This window comes from Podarcis bocagei (assembly GCF_964188305.1).
Source record: "Podarcis bocagei genome assembly, chromosome: 9".
Classification (NCBI taxonomy): domain Eukaryota; kingdom Metazoa; phylum Chordata; class Lepidosauria; order Squamata; family Lacertidae; genus Podarcis; species Podarcis bocagei.
The window spans coordinates 78,175,844-78,195,416 of NC_138134.1; the positions used below are offsets into that span (position 1 = coordinate 78,175,844).

Genomic DNA, 19,573 nt, shown 5'->3' on the forward strand with positions numbered 1-19,573 from the left:
GGGGTAGGTGGTTGAGCTACTGAAGGAAGGAACAACTGCAGGAACAAACAGAGGAAAAGAGAAGAAAAACTGGCTGAGGCACCACGGTATCCAGACAGGGCACTGCTGGGTGGGGAACATTACTCAAATGTACTGGAGCTTAATGTTTGCCCGGATCCTTTATGGCTGTTCTTGAATTGAAAGTATCAGACGAGGTTCAAGAGCTTCTGTGCCAAGGCTGCCCTCCGCTTTCCATCAATGCCACTTTAAAAGAGATGCCCAGTATAAAAAACTTGTAGTCCACTAACATTTGCTGAGAGTAGTCCCACTAAAGTTAATGGGCTTAAGTTTCTTGTGATCAGTAGTTCCACTGGATCTGCTCCGTGTAAAAGTTGGCTGGATACAAGCCCTTATTTACAGTAAGTAAATATGACTCTAAGGTTGTGGTGCTCATCTCGCTTTATTGGCCAAGGTAGCTGGCGTACAGCTTCTGGGTCATGTAGCCAGCATTACTAAGCTGCTTCTGGCTAACCAGAGCAGCGCACGGAAATGCCGTTTACCTTCCCACCGGAGCAGTACCTATTTATCTACTTGCACTTTGATGTGCTTTCAAACTGCTAGATGGGCAGGAGCAGGGACTGACCAATGGGAGCTCACCCTGTCGCGGGGATTCGAACCACTGATCTTCTGATCGACAAGTCCTAGGCTCTGTGGATTAACCCACAGTGCCACCCGCATCCCTTACAGTAAGTAGCACAGGCCAAATAAGTCAAACAGGAGAAGCAAGGAAAGAGTCTGCTTAATTATATCTGGCCTGATGCTTCTAGATCAAGGGAAGTAATAATGCCACTGTATTCTGCTCTGGTCAGACCTCACCTGGAGTACTGTGTCCAGTTCTGGGCACCACAGTTCAAGATGGACACTGACAAACTGGAACGTGTCCAGAGGAGGGCAACCAACATGGTCAAAGGCCTGGAAACGATGCCTTATGAGGAATGGCTAAGGGAGCTGGGCATGTTTAGCCTGGAGAAGAGGAGGTTAAGGGGTGATATGATAGCCATGTTCAAATATATAAAAGGATGTCACATAGAGGAGGGAGAAAGGTTGTTTTCTGCTGCTCCTGAGAAGCGGACACGGAGCAATGTATCCAAACTACAAGAAAGAAGATTCCACCTAAACATTAGGAAGAACTTCCTGACAGTAAGAGCTGTTTGACAGTGGAATTTGCTGCCAAGGAGTGTGGTGGAGTCTCCTAAGGGAGGTCTTTAAGCAGAGGCTTGACAACCATATGTCAGGAGTGCTCTGATGGTGTTTCCTGCTTGGCAGGGGGTTGGACTCGATGGTCCTTGTGGTCTCTTCCAACTCTATGATTCTATGATTTTAAGCCCAAGTTCCTGGCTTTACAGGGCAAGGAGACAGAAGAATTGCCCTCCTGAATAGGGAAGCACTGCCGACAATGTTCAACCTGCAGACAGAGGGAGAAGTGGAGGACATGGCAAGGCCTCTCAGTGTCCTCCTTGGGCTGCTGCCACTCCTTTTCTTTCTTCAGAAAGGCAGAGGTAGATTGATTTATGCTTGATAAGGTCTACAGCGAGAGGAAGCAACTTATTCCAGCACCCTCTGTGAACCTCCCCTTATTATACACTCTCTGGCTTCCTTCGAGGTTAGAGGTCACCAAGCTTCTTAGCCCTGCCTGAAGACACACTTGGATTTCTGGTGGTGCCACGGACACCACCCCTTCTGCTCAATTCCCTCTCCACACACCTAACATCTTCATTCTGTAGCTTTGACCCACCCCAACTGCAAATTGATTCCTGGTGAGCTCTCCACTTAGCTGAGTCTGGAGCCCTTCTCCACAGAGCCCTTCTGTGTATTTAAACCATTTTGCTTCCCCATCAATCCCTGCATCACCTAGTGTGAACCATCCTCTCTCGTCCTTCTGCAAACGCTTTCCTTCCCTGACTCATCATTTGAGCATCCAGCCCCAGAATTTCTGCCTTTTCCTTTCCTTCCATAGGTAAAGGTAAAGGGACCCCTGACCATTAGGTCTAGTCGTGGCCAACTCTGGGGTTGTGGAGCTCATCTCCCTTTATTGCCCCAGGGAGCCACGTACAGCTTCCAGGTCATGTGGCCAGCATGACTCAGCTGCGCACGGAAATGCCATTTACCTTCCCGTTGGAGCGGTGCCTATTTATCTACTTGCACTTTGACATGCTTTCAAACTTCTAGGTTGGCAGGAGCAGGGACCAAGCAACGGGAGCTCACCCCGTCACGGGGATTCGAACCACTGACCTTCTGATCGGCAAGTCCTAGGTTCTGTGGTTTAACCCACAGCGCCACCCACGTCCCTTCTCTTTCCTCCCATAACTGTATCCTAATCCACTGTGGCAAGACTTGCCAATAGCCTAGCTCTTTAGTTCTTACTTCTTCTTCACTCTTGATCCCTCTCTGCTTGCAGTTCCCCATTGTGTTTTTATCCTCTGGCTGCTGAAGCTTCTCTTGGGTTATCTGACTTGCATCTGCAGTTGACCATCGAATTGACAGAATGAGAGGACAGTTGCTGCACCAGCCTCTCCTGGCACACTTCATTACCTGCCCTTTGACAATTGATGTGTCTTGTAAGACCCACCTCTTTTGTTCTGTTTTGGTCTGAATGGTTTTATTTATTTTATATTTGAATAGTTTTATCTGCAATTTATAATTTTATATATTCTGTTGTTGTAACCTGCCCTGAAACCATGTGGGTAAAGGACAGATAAGAGATCTTCTAAATTAACAACTGAAATAGGTAGGCCTTGAGAAATTATTTTAATTGTCCACTTCATTTCATGGTTATATAGAAGGACTCCAGGATGAAACACCACTCAAAATGAGATAAGATGGTCCTGTCAACAAAAGAAGGTAAGTTTCTGCAGCCTGCTATTTTGATCGGTTTTTGACTACTAAATTATTTGCTGAAAATTGTGCTAACTGACAACTTCATTATATGCTTCTGAACACAGGATGACATAAGGTGCCAATTCAAATGAGCAGATAAAATGGCGGGAGGCTTGACATTCGTGGAACGTAAGTTGTTTCTGATATTTCTTCTTCAGTGCAATTCAGAAAGACAGATTTCCATCATGCGGAAAATTGGGTGAGGAGGTCAGGCCAAAATTATGTTTCAGTCTGCACTCTTGATTCAAAATAGTGCCTGGTATCTAAATGGTGATGAAGACCACTGCCCCCACCTTAGGAACTCTTGTGCCAAGTGTGGCAACAATATTTCAAGATGGTGCCAGGCATCCAAACATCAACAAAATGTGCCGCCACCTCGGCAACCCTCATGCTGAGTTTGGTGGTTGTGATTATGTTAATTTAATTATTTGTACCCTACCCATCTGACTGAGTTGCCCCAGGCAGCCGCTCTGGGCGGCTGATGTCTCAAGAGGACATTAAAAAAATGAATAGACAGACAAACAAACCAACCACTTTCCAGAATACAGTAATACCTTGGTTGCCAAACAAATCGACTCCCGAACGCCGCAAACCTGGATGTTCTAGTTTTTGAACATTTTTTGGAAACTGAACGTCCGATGTGGCTTGTGCTTGAGTGCAGGAAGCTCCTGCAGCCAAATGGAAGCCGCGCCTTGGTTTTTGAATGGTTTTGGGAGTCGAACGGACCTCCGGAACGGATTAAGTCCAAGAACCAAGGTATTACTGTATACAGTAGTTTATTTCCATACATAATGAATAAACTCCATCTTTCCACAAATTTAGTTTCCAACTGTCGACCTTCTCTAATGCTGCTATAATTTAATAATTTAACTGTTTATGCTATGCTGCCCTATTCTCCAGAATGTTCTACTCGAATCTTTTTGGGTACAATACCGTAATCTGACATTAATAGTTGCTTGAGACAATTCATCCCACGAATTCACCCTACTAACCAGACCAAAAGCAGTCTTCGAATAAACAAATGCAGAATACAAGAAACATTTATTTACTCTGACATACTGGGGATTCAACTGAGTAATTACAAAACAGTGCTCAACTGCTGAATTTCCTTCTTGAAATTCTATTTACTCCTGGGGCAATATATTTGCTTCCTTTAATTCAATGCTTCTTTCTTGACAATAGGTACCGTGAATACAGTTTGCTCGCTGGTAACAATGGGGAAATTGGTCTATAATTTGCTGCGTCAGTCTTGTCACCTTCCTAAATATGGGAACCACAATTCATTCATTCCACCCCTTGTGTCACAATAATAAATGACCAGTCTCATTTATTGCTGTAAACATGGTGGGATTATAATTTGGACCTGAGGGGATTTTCATTGCCTGAACTAGTTTGAGTTGAGCTTGCTTTAAACTGAAATGAATGCTGAAATTAGTAACTCCTAGCTTATATGTAGTACTTTTGAATCTGAAATTGAAGCCTGCATTGAGGCTGGGCAGAGAATGAAGCCTACATTTTTTTTCCACCATGAGCTGCTTTTTCCAGTAATTAGGTCAGTAATCTGTGGGGCTAGGCTAGGTTGTTTTGGTTTTTTAACCTCTCTCCAAGTATAGGATTTATTCTAGGTTTCTGGTTGCAGTTTATTGTGTCTCTAAAGGCCCCCCTGCTAGAACTGAGCTGAAAATTGAATTTCTGCAGGATCACTGTTCCTGAGCTACAAGTTTTTCAAGATTTACCCTACTGGGATTTAGCTGCTGGCACACAATGGCTTTTCTGTGCCATTGTTGCAAGTTTTAGCTGATGTTCTAATAAATTACATATTATGTGACCCAACCCCAAAATGCAGCTTCAAGAACCAGTGTGGCTTCTAGATCCAATGCGGCTTCCAGATCTAATGTGTCATCCAGATCCAATGTGGCTTCCAGATCTAATGTGTCATCCAGATCCAATGTGGCTTCCAGATCGAATGTGTCATCCAGATCCAGTGTGGCTTCCAGAACAAGACTAAAAAGGAGAAGAAAACAGGCCCCTGCAAAGGGTATGTATGCAGCACACAGAGAAGTTGTTCATAGCATAGTACGTTTCCGAGCACAATTCAAAGTGTTGGTGCTGACCTTGAAAGCCCTAAACGGCCTCGGTCCAGTATACCTGAAGGGTGTCTCCACCCCCATCGTTCTGCCCGGACGCTGAGGTCCAGCGCCGAGGGCCTTCTGGCGGTTCCCTCATTGCGAGAAGCAAAGCTACAGGGAACCAGGCAGAGGGCCTTCTCGGTAGTGGCGCCCGCCCTGTGGAACGCCCTTCCAGCAGATGTCAAAGCGATAAACAACTACCTGACATTCAGAAGACATCTTAAGGCAGCCCTGTTCAGGGAAGTTTTTAACGTGTGATATTTTACTGTATTTTTGGTTTCCATGGAAGCCGCCCAGAGTGGCTGGGGAGGCCCAGCCAGATGGGCGGGGTATAAATAATAAATTATTATTATTATTATTATTATTATTATTATTATTATTATTATTATTATTATTGCATAGAGGAGGAACAGTAACAGGAGGCATCTGTGACCAGTCGTGGTGGGGAGGGCTGGAGAAAAGCTAGCAGTGCTTTGCCAGCCCACTTAGCTCAACAAACAGCAGAGGTTGAGGGTTTGAGTCAGTCATCATCTTCTGGCTATGACAGTGATGGCGAGAAGTCTCAAGTTTCAGCCTGTGACCTCTCCTGATCCACATTTGTGGAAAAGGCTTCACAAGATTCAGCATATCTAACCATTTAAACAGGGAATCTCAATGGCAGGCAAGAAAGATTCCACCATTCACTGGCCCTGGCAGTTGACAGGGGAGAAAAAATCAGAAAACTGTCCATGGCTTGCTCATCCTGAGGACCTTGTGAGGGGTGATACCAGAAAACAATGGGTCTTGACAAATCTGTAGGATAAGTATCTTATATGTCGGGGCTGCCATTTTATTTTTATTTTTGCCAAAGTTTTAGGAAATTCACCAAAAAAATAACATTTCTTATATGGGCCGCCATACGCCCAGGTTTTCAACGGACAAATCCCAAATATGTTCAGGAAATTCTGGACTTATGGCAGCCCTATTATATGTTTTGAAAACACCGCTAATGATTTATAGATTTATTCAATGTGGGTTATGCTTTTAAACACGTTTATTGTATATATGCAAATATCTCTGTGTGTATAAGCCATTATTGTAAAAACAACTCTATCCCAACCCCCCTTACTGGGATAATAGTCAGTGGCGTAGCGTGGGGGGTGCAGGGGGGGGCCGGCCGCACCGGGCGCAACATCTGGGGGTTAGGGTTAGGGGGCGCAAATCCACGGGTTAGGGGTGAAAATCCACGGATTAGGGGGCGCAAATTACTTGCCTTGCCCCGAGTGCTGACAACCCACGCTACGCCACTGATAATAGTAGGATGTTGGCTCATGATATTTAATGCAGAGTTTTCTTTCTTTTTGTCCTTCAAGGGAAGCTAGCTGCTTTTTTGCATAATATACGAGACTTGTTTCCATCTTCCATTGGTGTATTTACTGCAGTAACGCTGTGCCTGATCCTATTTTTTGCCGCACTCGGGACAACTATTTTGTGTAAGTAGCAAAGAAAACCCATTAAATCCTCTGGACTGGTTTCACTTCAGTGTGACGTAGACTTTCAAACAGAGTGCGCCTCTGCTAAGCCATTTCCCCGAAATAACGCTGACCTACCCGGCACCTGCTGTGGGCACAGCTCATTGTGGGAAAGCAGCCTATAAGTATATTCACCCAATCAATCAATTGGGCAGGTAAAGACATGGCTACCTAGCAATGCTGGGAGCTTAAAGTGTGCTGTGAATTTTTCCTTGGTGAGCAAGGCTCACTGACAGAGCAAATCAGCTGAGCCTCTTTGAAGACACAGCCTTTAGAACAGAGCTCAGCAAACTTTTTTAGGAGGGGGCTAGTCCACAGCCTCTCAGACCTTGTGGCGGGCCAGACTGCATGCGCATGCATGCACACCCAGATGGTGGAGGGGAGCTTCTCTCCCCCCCTCTCCCCCAGCCCCTCCCCTCCCCTGCTTTCCTACCTCCTCCACTGTTCTGCCTGGGGTTGGGAGCCAGCGGCAATGGCGTCACCTCTCCTTTCCGGGCCAGCTTTCCCAGGCACCAGTGGTGGGGCCAGCAGGTGTGCTGCGCCCGCGACGCGCCCGTCACAATGCCCACAGCACGACCATGGACGGAGATGCCAGGGGCTGGGTGGCGAGCCTCAGCACACGGGCGGTGAACCTTCGGATTGGCTGGCACCAATCAAAGGCCAGCTCCCTTCCTCCGCAGGGTGGGGAGAAGCCAGGAGGAGGAAGGGGGAGAAAGGGGGTGCCACCGCGGTGGGGGGGAATGGTGCCCTAATTTTTTTGCAAAAAAATGGCGCAGCCTAAACGATCATGCTGATCCAAGCGGCGATTCCAGGACCGTCCACGGGCCGGATCCAGAGGGCAATTGGCCCTAATCTGGGCCACGGGCCTTAGTTTGCCAACCCATGCTTTAGAAGGTGCGTTGTGAATACTAATAAACTCACCATCAGACCTCTTTCCTCTATCAGTCTACAGAGGAAAAATGTCTATTTGCATGCCCCATGGGAATCCATATCTTATCAGCTGATTGGTGTTAACTCTATCTTATCTTATCAGCTGATTGGAGTTTATTTGCTCTAAACACCAATCAGTTGATTGGTGCTAAGAACAAGCCCTGTTGAAGTTGCCACCTGATGTCATAATGATGTAAGGTGAGTGACAGGTGAGTAATCCCATCCACCTGTCAAAGTTGGCCCACAGTGGTTGTGTGGGAAATAAGAATCTAGTCCACTGGTCAGATCCCGTTTTACACACACACACACCCCGCTATATATGGAGGAGATAAAGTGACTTTGCCTGTGCTGGCAGTGTCTCCTAAAAATGCAGGTACATCACATCCCTCGTCAGTTATTATGTCATTACCCAATGTGCCCATGATGCTTGCAGAACCGCATTCTAGGTAGGACACAATGGATTTAGTAGACAGGGTTGGGGAAAGCAGTACATGCAGTATACAAAAGCATAGATTTCATGCTAGAAAATATTACTTCCCTCCAAGCAAAGCAGGTTCCATAGCTAAGGCATGGGGAGCCTTGATTCAAAACCAGTCTCAGAAATTCCAGAGTGGGGGATCAGCCATGCCCAGACAAGTGTGTTAGAATACAATTTCTTTTATTCTTAACTCATTTCTAGATATTCAGGGATCAGGAGCGTCATCTGCTGTAGTAAAAGCATTTAAGAACATTAAGGATTTTATGATAAAAAGGGAACCCTCTCTCAAAGGCAAGAATGGTAAGCAATGGGTTTCAGTCTGTGCATTCAAGACCACGCCTCCCCCCTGCCCAACCCAGGGATATCACCCCACAGCAAAACTGTTTAAATAGAAGTAATAGATTAAATAGAAGTTTTCCCCCTAGAGGGAGACTGTGAAACTGTAACCAACTCCTGGGAGCTGGCAGCTGTTACAGATTACAATCGTGGGAATAGACATCTGACCTTCAGGACAATGTATTCAGAAGCTCTGTTGTGTGCTTTCTATAAAACAAATGCCCTACTGGAACAGCTACATGAGAAGATGAATTTGATGGCTGATTCGATTAGAAAATTTGAACAGGCAGTGGGAAATTTTGAACAGGCAGTGGGAAAATATGTGGAGCCCACCCAGGAATTAAATCAGGAGTGTGCCCTGACAGAACAGGCCCAACAGGAATATGAACTTTTGGATTTGACAAATGAACTTGGAAAAAGCCAGATTTGGAAAGAAAAAGTTTGGTTTGGTCTGGAAATGGGGGGTTGGATAGACCCTCCTATGCAGGGATGTTTGGACTTTTCAAGTCTGGCAATGGGCCGTGAGATGTTTGGGATTGTGGGGGCTCTCAATTTTGGAGGGATTTTGAAACATGTCATAGAATCATAGAATCATAGAATCATAGAATCATAGAATCATAGAGTTGGAAGAGACCACAAGGGCCATCGAGTCCAACCCCCTGCCAAGCAGGAAACACCATCAGAGCACTCCTGACATATGGTTGTCAAGCCTCTGCTTAAAGACCTCCAAAGTTGGAGACTCCACCACACTCCTTGGCAGCAAATTCCACTGTCGAACAGCTCTTACTGTCAGGAAGTTCTTCCGAATGTTTAGGTGGAATCTTCTTTCTTGTAGTTTGAATCCATTGCTCCGTGTCCGCTTCTCTTGAGCAGCAGAAAACAACCTTTCTCCCTCCTCTATGTGACATCCTTTTATATATTTGAACATGGCTATCATATCACCCCTTAACCTCCTCTTCTCCAGGCTAAACATGCCCAGCTCCCTTAGCCGTTCCTCATAAGGCATCGTTTCCAGGCCTTTGACCATTTTGGTTGCCCTCCTCTGGACACGTTCCAGTTTGTCAGTGTCCTTCTTGAACTGTGGTGCCCAGAACTGGACACAGTACTCCAGGTGAGGTCTGACCAGAGCAGAATACAGTGGCACTATTACTTCCCTTGATCTAGATGCTATACTCCTATTGATGCAGCCCAGAATTGCATTGGCTTTTTTAGCTGCCGCGTCACACTGTTGGCTCATGTCAAGTTTGTGGTCAACCAAGACTCCTAGATCCTTTTCACATGTACTGCTCTCAAGCCAGGTGTCCCCCATCTTGTATTTGTGCCTCTCATTTTTTTTGCCCAAGTGCAATACTTTACATTTCTCCCTGTTAAAATTCATCTTGTTTGTTTTGGCCCAGTTCTCTAATCTGTCAAGGTCGTTTTGAAGTGTGATCCTGTCCTCTGGGGTGTTAGCCACCCCTCCCAGTTTGGTGTCATCTGCAAATTTGATCAGGATGCCCTTGAGTCCATCATCCAAGTCGTTGATAAAGATGTTGAATAAGACCGGGCCCAAGACAGAACCCTGTGGCACCCCACTAGTCACTCTTCTCCATGATGAAGAGGAACCATTGATGAGCACTCTTTGGGATCGGTCAGTCAGCCAGTTACAAATCCACTGAGTGGTAGCATAGTCAAGACCGCATTTTACCAGTTTCTTTACAAGAATATCATGGGGCACCTTGTCAAATGCCTTACTGAAATCAAGGTAGGCTATATCCACTGAGTTCCCTTCATCTACCAGGCTTGTAATTCTGTCAAAAAACGAGATCAGGTTAGTCTGACATGACTTATTTTTCAGAAATCCATGCTGACTATTGGTGATCACAGCATTCCTTTCTAGGTGCGCACAGACTGTTTGCTTAATGATCTGCTCCAGAATCTTCCCTGGTATTGATGTCAGACTGACTGGGCGGTAATTATTTGGGTCCTCTCTTTTCCCCTTTTTGAAAATAGGGACAACATTTGCCCTCCTCCAGTCTGCCGGGACTTCGCCTGTTCTCCAGGAATTCTCAAAGATGACTGCCAGTGGTTCTGAGATCACATCTGCCAGTTCTTTTAATACTCTTGGATGCAGTTCATCTGGCCCTGGAGACTTGAATACATCTAAACTAGCCAAGTATTCTTGTACTATCTCCTTAGTTATTCTGGGCTGTGTTTCCTTTGCTGAATCATTTGCTCCAAATTCTTCAGGTCGGGCATTGTTTTCCTTATCGGAGAAGACTGAGGCAAAGAAGGCATTGAGAAGTTCAGCCCTTTCTGTGTCCCCTGTTTGCATTTCACCATCTTCTCCTCTGAGTGACCCCACTGTTTCTTTGTTCTTCCTTTTGCTACGAACATACCCATAGAAGCCTTTTTTGTTGCTTTTAACCTTTCTAGCAAGCCTGAGTTCATTCTGTGCTTTAGCTTTTCTGACTTTGTGTCTACACGTGCTGGCTATTTGTTTGAATTCCTCTTTGGTGGTTTCCCCCCTTTTCCATTTTTTGTACACATCCTTTTTTAATCTTAACTCAGTTAAAAGTTCTTTAGATAGCCACCCTGGCTTCTTTAGGCACCTTCCATGTTTCCGTCTCATTGGTATTGCCTGATGTTGTGCTTTTAGTATCTCCCTCTTAACAAACTCCCAGCCATCATGAACTCCCTTTCCTTTTAGTATTACTGTCCATGGGATCCCACCCAGCACTTCCCTAAGTTTTATGAAGTCAGCTTTCTTAAAGTCAAGAAATTGAGTCCTAGTATGCTTGGCTGCTCCTTTCCGCTGTATAGTAAACTTCAGAAGAGCATGATCACTCGCGCCTAATGATCCTTCCACTTCTACCCCACTAACCAGATCATCAACATTGGTTGTCTTTAAATACCACATGGAATTTAGTGTCGATTATGGAAAAGGAGCTGATCTTTCGAGAAGGGTCAAAAATATTGCTAAGCTGGAGTTCCCACAAGTGAAACAAGCAGGAGACAAGGGAAAATACAGTTACAAATATGAAGAAGAGCTGCGGAAGGGACATGGAAGAGACTTAAGGGCCTCGGATATTAGGATACCAGGTTAATGCGCCAGATTGATGGGATAATGAGGACTGACAAAACCCGGGACCAGGAGGAAGGGACGCTGGATGAAGATTGGATTTGTTTTTATTTCCTTTTTTCACTACTAGGACTGTTTTACAAAATTGATGAATGTTAGAAAAATGTTGGAATGAAATTACTTGGCTTTAGAAAAAATGTTTAAAGAATTATGCAAGAATATTATGGTTATGAGAAGTTGGTAAAAATAAGATTTAAGTTTTAAGTTTCAAGGTTTTTTATAGAAAGATAAGATTAAAATAGTTTAAGGTAATGTAATGACAGAATATTATGAAATATGGAAAGGATTTGCTGTGACAATTAACAAACAGGATACAAGGAAGGGGAGGAGGAGGAGGTCAAGGAAAGAGGGTAATGATAGTTGAGGAGTTGAGAATAATGGATTTGTTTTTAAATGTTTTTAAATGTTTGTGGTGTATTTTGTTTGTTTGTTTGTTTTTCTCTTATTTTGAATTTGTATAAGTGGCTTGTTTTTTTTTTCTTTTTCTACTTTGTTTTTCTTCTGTAACTTTAAAAAAAAATTCCAATAAATATCATTTTAAAAAAAACAACAAAATGCTGACCCCCGATTGGCGGCAATCCCCATGACACGCCGGTCACCCCCAAGGATGCACGCCATGCCTCCGCAGGTGGCGTGCCATGCCCCCTGGGACGTGCGCCATGACCCTAGGGATACACGCCACACACCCCGGGACGAGCGCTTCTCCCAGTACCGGAGCAGGTTGCTTCACCTCTGGGTTCATGTGCTTTTCCATACACCAGCCAGAAAACACAGGCAGTAAACTTGGCTTAAGTTACAGTAGTGGAAGTTCCTAAATTCTTGGTATAAGAACACAAGAATGACTTGTAAGAGCCCTGCGGTCTGAGCTGCAGCAACCGGCTCAAAACCTCTTCACATGCTGAGCTTCTTGGGTAGACTGAAAGTGAACAAAGGCCTTGATTAGCTTCGTCCCAAGGTGAGGGAAAGCGACCTAGCTAAGCCTGGCAGGACAGCTTATTCTATGGTGTTAACCCCTCCATGCATTAATTATACTTCAGCATGTTGGTTATATGAGGCTGCTTCTCCCATAAGAACTTATTCTCAGCAGGGAGGGGGGAAATGCAGGGAACTGGATGCACTGCAGTAGGTGGAAGAAAAATTAAACACCCTTTTATCATCTACGACTTTCTTTTTGGAAATGCTATCCCTTCATTCATAGTATTCAGCCAGAACAGAGAACCTTGCATTTGCTGAAAAGATGTAGTTTAGATCTGATAAATCAGACTCAAACATAACACATACTCTTTATATGCTTGTCTGTTTTGGTATGAAATCGCTTGTGATTGGTTTTGCTGTGAAACTCAAGAAAAACAAGGGAGTGAACCTGCAGGTCCCATAAGAAATGGAACCTACAAGCTTAGGCTTTTATTTTATTCACATGAGGACATGATTTGGGTTAAGCCTGCTCTTTCCCCTCGATGATGCCAGACTCTGAAAATCAGGACTGTTCTTTCTGGGTCCTATATTTGGGTTCTGCTTCTTCTTCTTCTTCTTTTCATGCTAGAATGTGACCGTTCACTGGATTTTTGGAAAGTGGCTTTTAATATACATTGATGGATGTTTGAGATCCCACTGGCTTGAATTATTCAAACCTTTTAGATGCTGAAATATTTCGTGAAACTCAGAAGTTAGCAGACAAACTGGTTGACTTGATCATCAATGTGACTGAAATAGAAGATGAAATTGGTAAGTTTCTTTGAGACAGTTATGCTGGAGAATCATGGTTATCTGCTTCCACCTTCCATTTCTCAGCACCACGGTGGCTCAACTGCTGGATCAAGAGGGCAGTACTAGTCTGTTGGAATCCCTTCACAGACACTTCTCCATGAAACGAGCCTAAATGTTTTCATTATACGGACAAACGTTTTAGAGGGTTGAGTATCCAGCCGTTTCAATAAATTATGATGGATTATAATAGGAGTGGGACGCTGTGGGTTAAACCACAGAGCCTAGGACTTGCAGATCAGAAGGTCAGCGGTTCGAATCACCACAACGGGGTGAGCTCCGTTGCTCGGTCCCTGCTCCTGCCAACCTAGCAGTTTGAAAGCACGTCAAAGTGCAAGTAGATGAATAGGTACCACTCCGGCGGGAAGGTAAACGGCGTTTCCGTGCACTGCTCTGGTTCGCCAGAAGCAGCTTGGTCATGCTGGCCACATGACCCGGAAGCTGTACGTCGGCTCCTTCGGCCAATAAAGCGAGATGAGTGCCGCAAACCCAGAGTCGGCCACGACTGGACCTAATGGTCAGGGGTCCCTTTACTTTTACCTTGTAATAGGCGTATGTAATGCTGTGTGTGTGTGTGTGTGTGTGTGTGTGTGTGTGTGTGTGTGTGTTTGTAAAGAGAGAAAGAGAGAGATACCTTTAGCTTGGCTTCTCTTATTTCCCTATTTTCCTCCCTTCTCTTTTCACTGCAAATTCCCGGCTTGTTTCAAAGAGGATATTAGTAAAAAGCTTCGTCAGCAATGGGTGCCGTACAAGGAAGTCTTATATTTATTTGAAGACAGAACAAAGCCATGGCACAAAGCAATAACAGCTTGTGAGGATGAAAAATCCATGCTGATTACTATTGGAAGTCTTGAAGAGGAGGTGAGCAGAACACTGGAATACACAAACACCAAAACTATTCCTTCACAATTTGATTATTTTATGCCCTTTGGGTGCTTATGAAACTTCTGTAGCATCTCAACAACTTCCTGCTCCTTTCCTCCACAAGCAGAAAAAAATCACGGGGCAAAATTATATAAACTGTGCTCCAACGATCAAAAAGTACTGGAGATTTAGGGGGGTGTTTATTTTTTCAAATAGTGTTACAAAAGTTGGGTGCCACCCCCACTCTCTGCCAAGCGGTAGCAAGTGTTGATGGATCTCAACCAAAACTCTCTTCCACCGGCTGCTTAGTCTGTGTAGTCCAGGATGACGACTCAGGAACATAACGTGCTGAACAGTAACTTGATGTGTATTTGCTTTTATTATATACATAGTATAGCACAGCTTTGTACAAGTTACTATATGCACAGACTCAATTCAAACTCTACACCCCAACCTCTGAACTCCAACACCAAACTACTGTGTCATGCTGCTTATAAGGGAAAACCTTAACCCAATCATTACCTGCTGCTAGGCTTCCCTGTCTCCAAGCAGACTTTCTCACATACTTTTGCTTAACTTGGCTTCTTGCCAACTCATTAATTGTCCACTTCAAAGCTGCAGTTTCTCACGAACCTCAACAGCAAGATCCCAGGAGGTTCCTAGCACTCACCCAGGGTCTGTGTTCCTTTAGAGAACTGAGACACAGTAGAGACTGCTGTAGCTTTAAGAAATATGGTTTATTTGCCTGTTTACACCTTCAGTCTGCATGGAGTCCAGATCCTACAGCACAGTCATTTCAAAAGGGTGCAGCCCTGGAGTCAAAGGCATCTCCCAGCCAGACTGCAGGCAGCCTACCCAAGATGGATTCCAGTCTTTCTTCTCTTCTTTATTCTTCCCAGCACACCTTGCTAAAGACTTTCTTTTCCCGTCCCTTCACACCCAGTTACCTTGGTCATCTTCTGTCTGCCCAGGCCCAAGATTCCTCTTAGATGGGCCATCAACACCTTTTGTCATGTTAATACCTCTATTCCAGGTGAGGCCTTGGCTTGGAAGGGAACTTTAGCCTGTGTTTTTCCACTGCAATCTTCCCTTCAATACTCCAAATAATCAAAATTCTACTGCAGAGTTTATGAACCAAGCTAAAAGTATCAGATTATTGGGCACTTTGCTAGAATGTGTTTTGAGTTGCAGACTGGACATAGTACAATGTCAATTTCCTTACACCTCCTGGTATGAGAAAGAGAAAGAGAAAGAGAAAGATGAATGTCAATAAGTGCATAGGTGCCCAACCTGAATTAATTCACCTCTGATAATTATAATAATATAATTATATTATATAATTGGTACCATTTTTTTGAGCCCCCCCCATTATTCCTTTCATCAGACATTCAAATGAGTACATGTAGGTGGGAAAAGAGACCAAGCTTGTTCCTGTGATGAAACATTCTCCTGCCCATGCACATTTCATGTTTGTTTCACTACTGGAAGAGACTGTTTTTCTCCTAAGAAAGATATGTAATCTGGAATTGATTTGAAAGAGGATTCTGGTTCCTCATTCCTAGGAAAGACCTTCTGATTGTGCTCTTTGCAGGAGTTTCTAGAAAGAGAAACCAATACTGCACATCAAGACTCGTGGATTGGTCTTCCTTATAAGGATGGGAAATGGCAATGGTATAACGGTTTTAATGTTGGAACCACGTGAGTGTAAACAAAATTTCTCTGCTTATTATATTGTAGAAACTTTGTTAGGCATTCATCTCTGAGCACACTTGTTCTGCTTTACCTGCATCAGGAATTCACACAGGCTGCGGTTTTATGTTTCTTTTTGAGCTCCATAGGAGTTTAGTAGAAGGCAAACAACCATCTCCTGTCCATTTTAATCAAAAGTTGACATGCAGTGATCTTGAGTATTTAAAAAGTCTTGATAGTTTTGTTGTCTCATCTTTAGCAAGCCAGCCATGGGGGGCCCGTCATTACCACCTTATTTACAAACAGTCCAGAGGGTTGCAATGGCTGTCAGCCCCGTGCCCACTTGGACTCAATGTTGCCATCATAGAGCTCAACAGAAAGGAGAACGGGAACAAAAGCAGTATTAGTTGGCTCTGCCTATCACTGGTTGTTGCTCTGCTATCCATTTTTTCTGACCCCACCAAATGAGGTTCATCAGTGGTGTAGGGTGTAGGGAGGATGAGGGGACTGTCACCCCAGACACAGTTTTTTTGGGGGCACATCATGGCATCCTGCCTCAGCATAAGCAGTTGCGTTCTTCTCAGTGCCCTCCTGCAAGCTCAGTGATGCTTTTCTGAAGAGCATTGTGCAAGGAGGGCATTGTGGCCTGTTGCGTCCTTCTGTTGGCAACTGAGAAGGAGGCAACAGGCATGCACCCTGGACCCTGCGAGTAAGTCCATAGCACTGGGCTCACAGGGACCAGGGCTCAGGAATGTTGCATCTTTCTCAGCCACCCTCCAATTGGAGGGCACCATGAGAAGGATGCAACAGTTCACAGCACCCTTCCTGCAAGCCCAGCACCGCTCGCAAAAGCAGCACTGAGCTTCATTGCTAGAGTAGTATTTTAAGCAGCAGTTTTTCCAGCCTGCCCTCTCATCTGCTTTTCAGGCCTGGTTTAATTTTTCTGCTCCAACTATTCCCCCCCCCCCAAAATGAAAATGTTTGTTATCATGATTTTTTAAAAGAAAAAAAGAAAAAAGTGATTGGGTTTTGTTGTGGTGTGGTTCTGTGGCTTTCCTTTAATGAGACACCCCACTCACCTCTAGAGTTAAATTTCCACAAGGCTTAACAAAATGAGTGCCCCTCCCCCAATCTGCCACCCAATTCTCATGTATCAAATAGGGGGTGCTTTGTTTTATTCTACAATTTATTACCTGCTCTTTAGTAGGGGGATGCCTTCTGCACTAATTGCAATATAACTGTGAGAAATAAAATACAATAAAATTATATAGTGTGAAAAAGGCATCAGATAACGTACCGTGGGATGTATAAAGTGAGAGACAGCTCACAGTGACAAAAAGGAACTTCCCCCATAATATATTTTCTGCTGATGGACAGAATCTTTTTAAAAAATAAATAAATCTATGCATTGCAGTTATGAGTAGGTGGCAACCCTGAGACAGAAAACAGGAGTGTGAAAGAAGTGAGCTGAACATTTCCTTAACATTCCGAAATAAAGTAAATATCCAATGTGGATTCATTACTTTTGATTCACTTATTTCTGGTGCTACCTTTTGTTTTCAGTTACTGGAAGGCAGGTATGCCGCATGATTTAGATAACAAACGCTGTGCCATCCTAAAAGCACATTGCTCTACCCCCAAAAAATGCTGGGAAAACATTCCCTGTGATAGACAAAAAAGATGGATATGTAAGAAGATGCCTGATAAAAGGTGGTACACGTTAAACCCTTGATGAAACTGGATTGCATGAGCTCTATGCTAAAAACAGACCACAGTGGATCAATCCCCGCTTTTAAAAGTCAGCTGTCCGGGTTATGGAATCAGGGCATGGGAGAGCTCAACCCTCTGCTGTCAACAATCAAAAGCACCTTGTCAGTATTCCTTCCTCAGGACTGGAAGAAGAGATCTTATTTTGCACCCTCAAAGACTTGGACCGCATGGAAGAATTCAGTCCTAACTGACTTCTGTACTTCCAATAAATTAATTTGGTATAATGTTACAGGTCTAGAGTTAGTGAATGTTAGAAATTAATAAAATGGTGGAATTCAGGTAATATTGGGGACATTGAGGGGGAAATACAGGCTGCAGCAGGTCTCCTGAACTGTGCCAAACACGGAAATTGCTGGGTTTAGCCTATGCAAACTAGCCTGGGCTGAAGTTCTGGCCAGGCTAGTTGAGTGCAAGCCATTATGAAACAGTGGCAGTCATCAAAAATGAAACACCCTTGGGTCTGTGCACAACCGGGGTTGCCAAGAGCATGATGAGAGCATGATGCGACATAGGAAAAACGTATCCCTTTTAAAACTGAGAGATTTGGAGAAGGGGAGGGGCCGCTTAGCAAAGGTTCTTGGGAAGAAGAAAGGAGGGGCCAGAACTTCATATGGGGACTGGAGGACAGAAGCATCTTGGCAGGCTGGCTGAAGGCAGGCTGGGGCAGCGGCAAGGAGCTGTCTTGCAATCTGATGCTGCACTGCTGTGGGGAACAAGCCACTCTTGAGATGTGAATGCTATAACCTCTGCACTCCCTCCATCTACACCCTGGTGTAAATATGTGTAAAATAAATCATATTTCTCAAATACATGACAGTCTCTCTTGCGTCTTTTTTATATCATTTTTATTAAGTCTCCAACAATATTCTAAAGCATTGGTCATCATATACAATTTTTAAACGTACAAATTTGCTTCCTGACTTCCCTCCTGTCCTTTCCTGGTGTTTGTTTTTTTACTCCTTTTCATTAGCTGCTTTACAACACATGTATTTTTATTTTCTAAACCCCGCTACCATTAAATCTTTCATTAATCCACTGCTTATATTTTTTAATCCTGACCGCAACTTCAACGATTGGTGATATTTTGAAAGGTAACCCATCCGGGGTCTCCATTCTTCCTTAAACACTTTATCATTATGTCCTCTTAATTTGGCAGTTAATTTCACAATTTCAGCATACAGTGGTACCTCAGGTTAAGTACTTAATTCATTATGGAGGTCCGTACTTAACCTGAAACTGTTCTTAACCTGAAGCACCACTTTAGCTAATGGGGCCTCCCACTGCCGCTGCACCGCCGGAGCATGATTTCTGTTCTCATCCTGAAGCAAAGTTCTTAACCTGAAGCACTATTTCTGGGTTAGTGGAGTCTGTAATCTGAAGCATATGCAACCTGAAGTGTATGTAACCCGAGGTACCACTGTAGTCCATCCATTTCATAAGCCAATCCTCCTTAGTTGGTAATCTTTTCTCTTTCCACTTATGTGTATATAAACTTCTAGCTACTGTTGCCATATACATAAATAAACTAGTCAGCTTTCTTGGGACCTGTGTCCCCATTATTCCTAGAAAAAAGGCTTTGGGTTGTTGTTTTTTAAGGGATTATTAATTTAAACATCCTTTTCAATTCGTTACAATTTCCCAAAAGTCCTTCAACTTTTTACACTACCACCACATGTGATAAAATGACCCTTCCTCCTGTTGGCCTTTCCAGCATATACCTGGTATATATTTTTACATTTTTGCTCATTTTTGTATAAATAATTTTTATACAGTTTTCTTTCAACACCCTGGTGTAAATATGTGTAAAATAAACCATGTTTCTTAAAGACATAACAGTCTCCGCTGAGTCTTGTCTCCCAATGGAAACACTGTCAGGAGCTCGTCCTACACTCAAGTAGGACCCTGGCAGAGACACATGCCCGGCTGGCATATTCTCTCCCTCCTGATCAATCATTCGGGAGCTTCAAAAACTTTCCTCAGCCCGAACATCATAGCAACTGATGCCAACAGACATCGGCACACTTAGGGATCCACAGAGTCTTCACAGATTGCGTGCCAGACCTCA

General features: G+C 44.1%; 1 protein-coding gene across 8 annotated transcripts; it reads left to right on the plus strand.

Moving 5' to 3' along the window:
• Positions 1-17,737, plus strand: LOC308594301 (CD209 antigen-like protein C). Of its 8 annotated transcripts, XM_081207330.1 has the most exons (11): positions 1-109; positions 2,820-2,880; positions 2,982-3,045; positions 4,763-4,845; positions 4,882-4,954; positions 6,398-6,517; positions 8,166-8,264; positions 13,060-13,146; positions 13,895-14,046; positions 15,641-15,747; positions 17,302-17,737. In XM_081207330.1, exons 3-11 carry the CDS (start codon positions 3,018-3,020, stop codon positions 17,468-17,470), a joined length of 918 nt encoding a protein of 305 aa, XP_081063456.1. In that variant the 5' UTR covers positions 1-109; positions 2,820-2,880; positions 2,982-3,017; the 3' UTR covers positions 17,471-17,737. The 8 variants fall into 8 exon arrangements, 6 of the variants coding, with proteins under 6 accessions (XP_081063456.1, XP_081063453.1, XP_081063457.1 ...); XR_014011382.1 differs by having other exon boundaries at positions 4,763-4,954; positions 12,965-13,146; XM_081207327.1 differs by having other exon boundaries at positions 4,763-4,954.
• Positions 17,738-19,573: the final 1,836 nt, after the last annotated feature.

Excerpts from the sequence above, each read along its gene's own strand:
- LOC308594301 (XM_081207327.1), top strand. The coding sequence starts at position 3,018 with ATGGCGGGAGGCTTGACATTCGTGGAAC. Across the intron at positions 4,955-6,397 it reads AAAACAGGCCCCTGCAAAGG|GGAAGCTAGCTGCTTTTTTG; the intron begins GTATGTATGCAG and ends TTGTCCTTCAAG. Across the intron at positions 14,047-15,640 it reads TTGGAAGTCTTGAAGAGGAG|GAGTTTCTAGAAAGAGAAAC; the intron begins GTGAGCAGAACA and ends TGCTCTTTGCAG.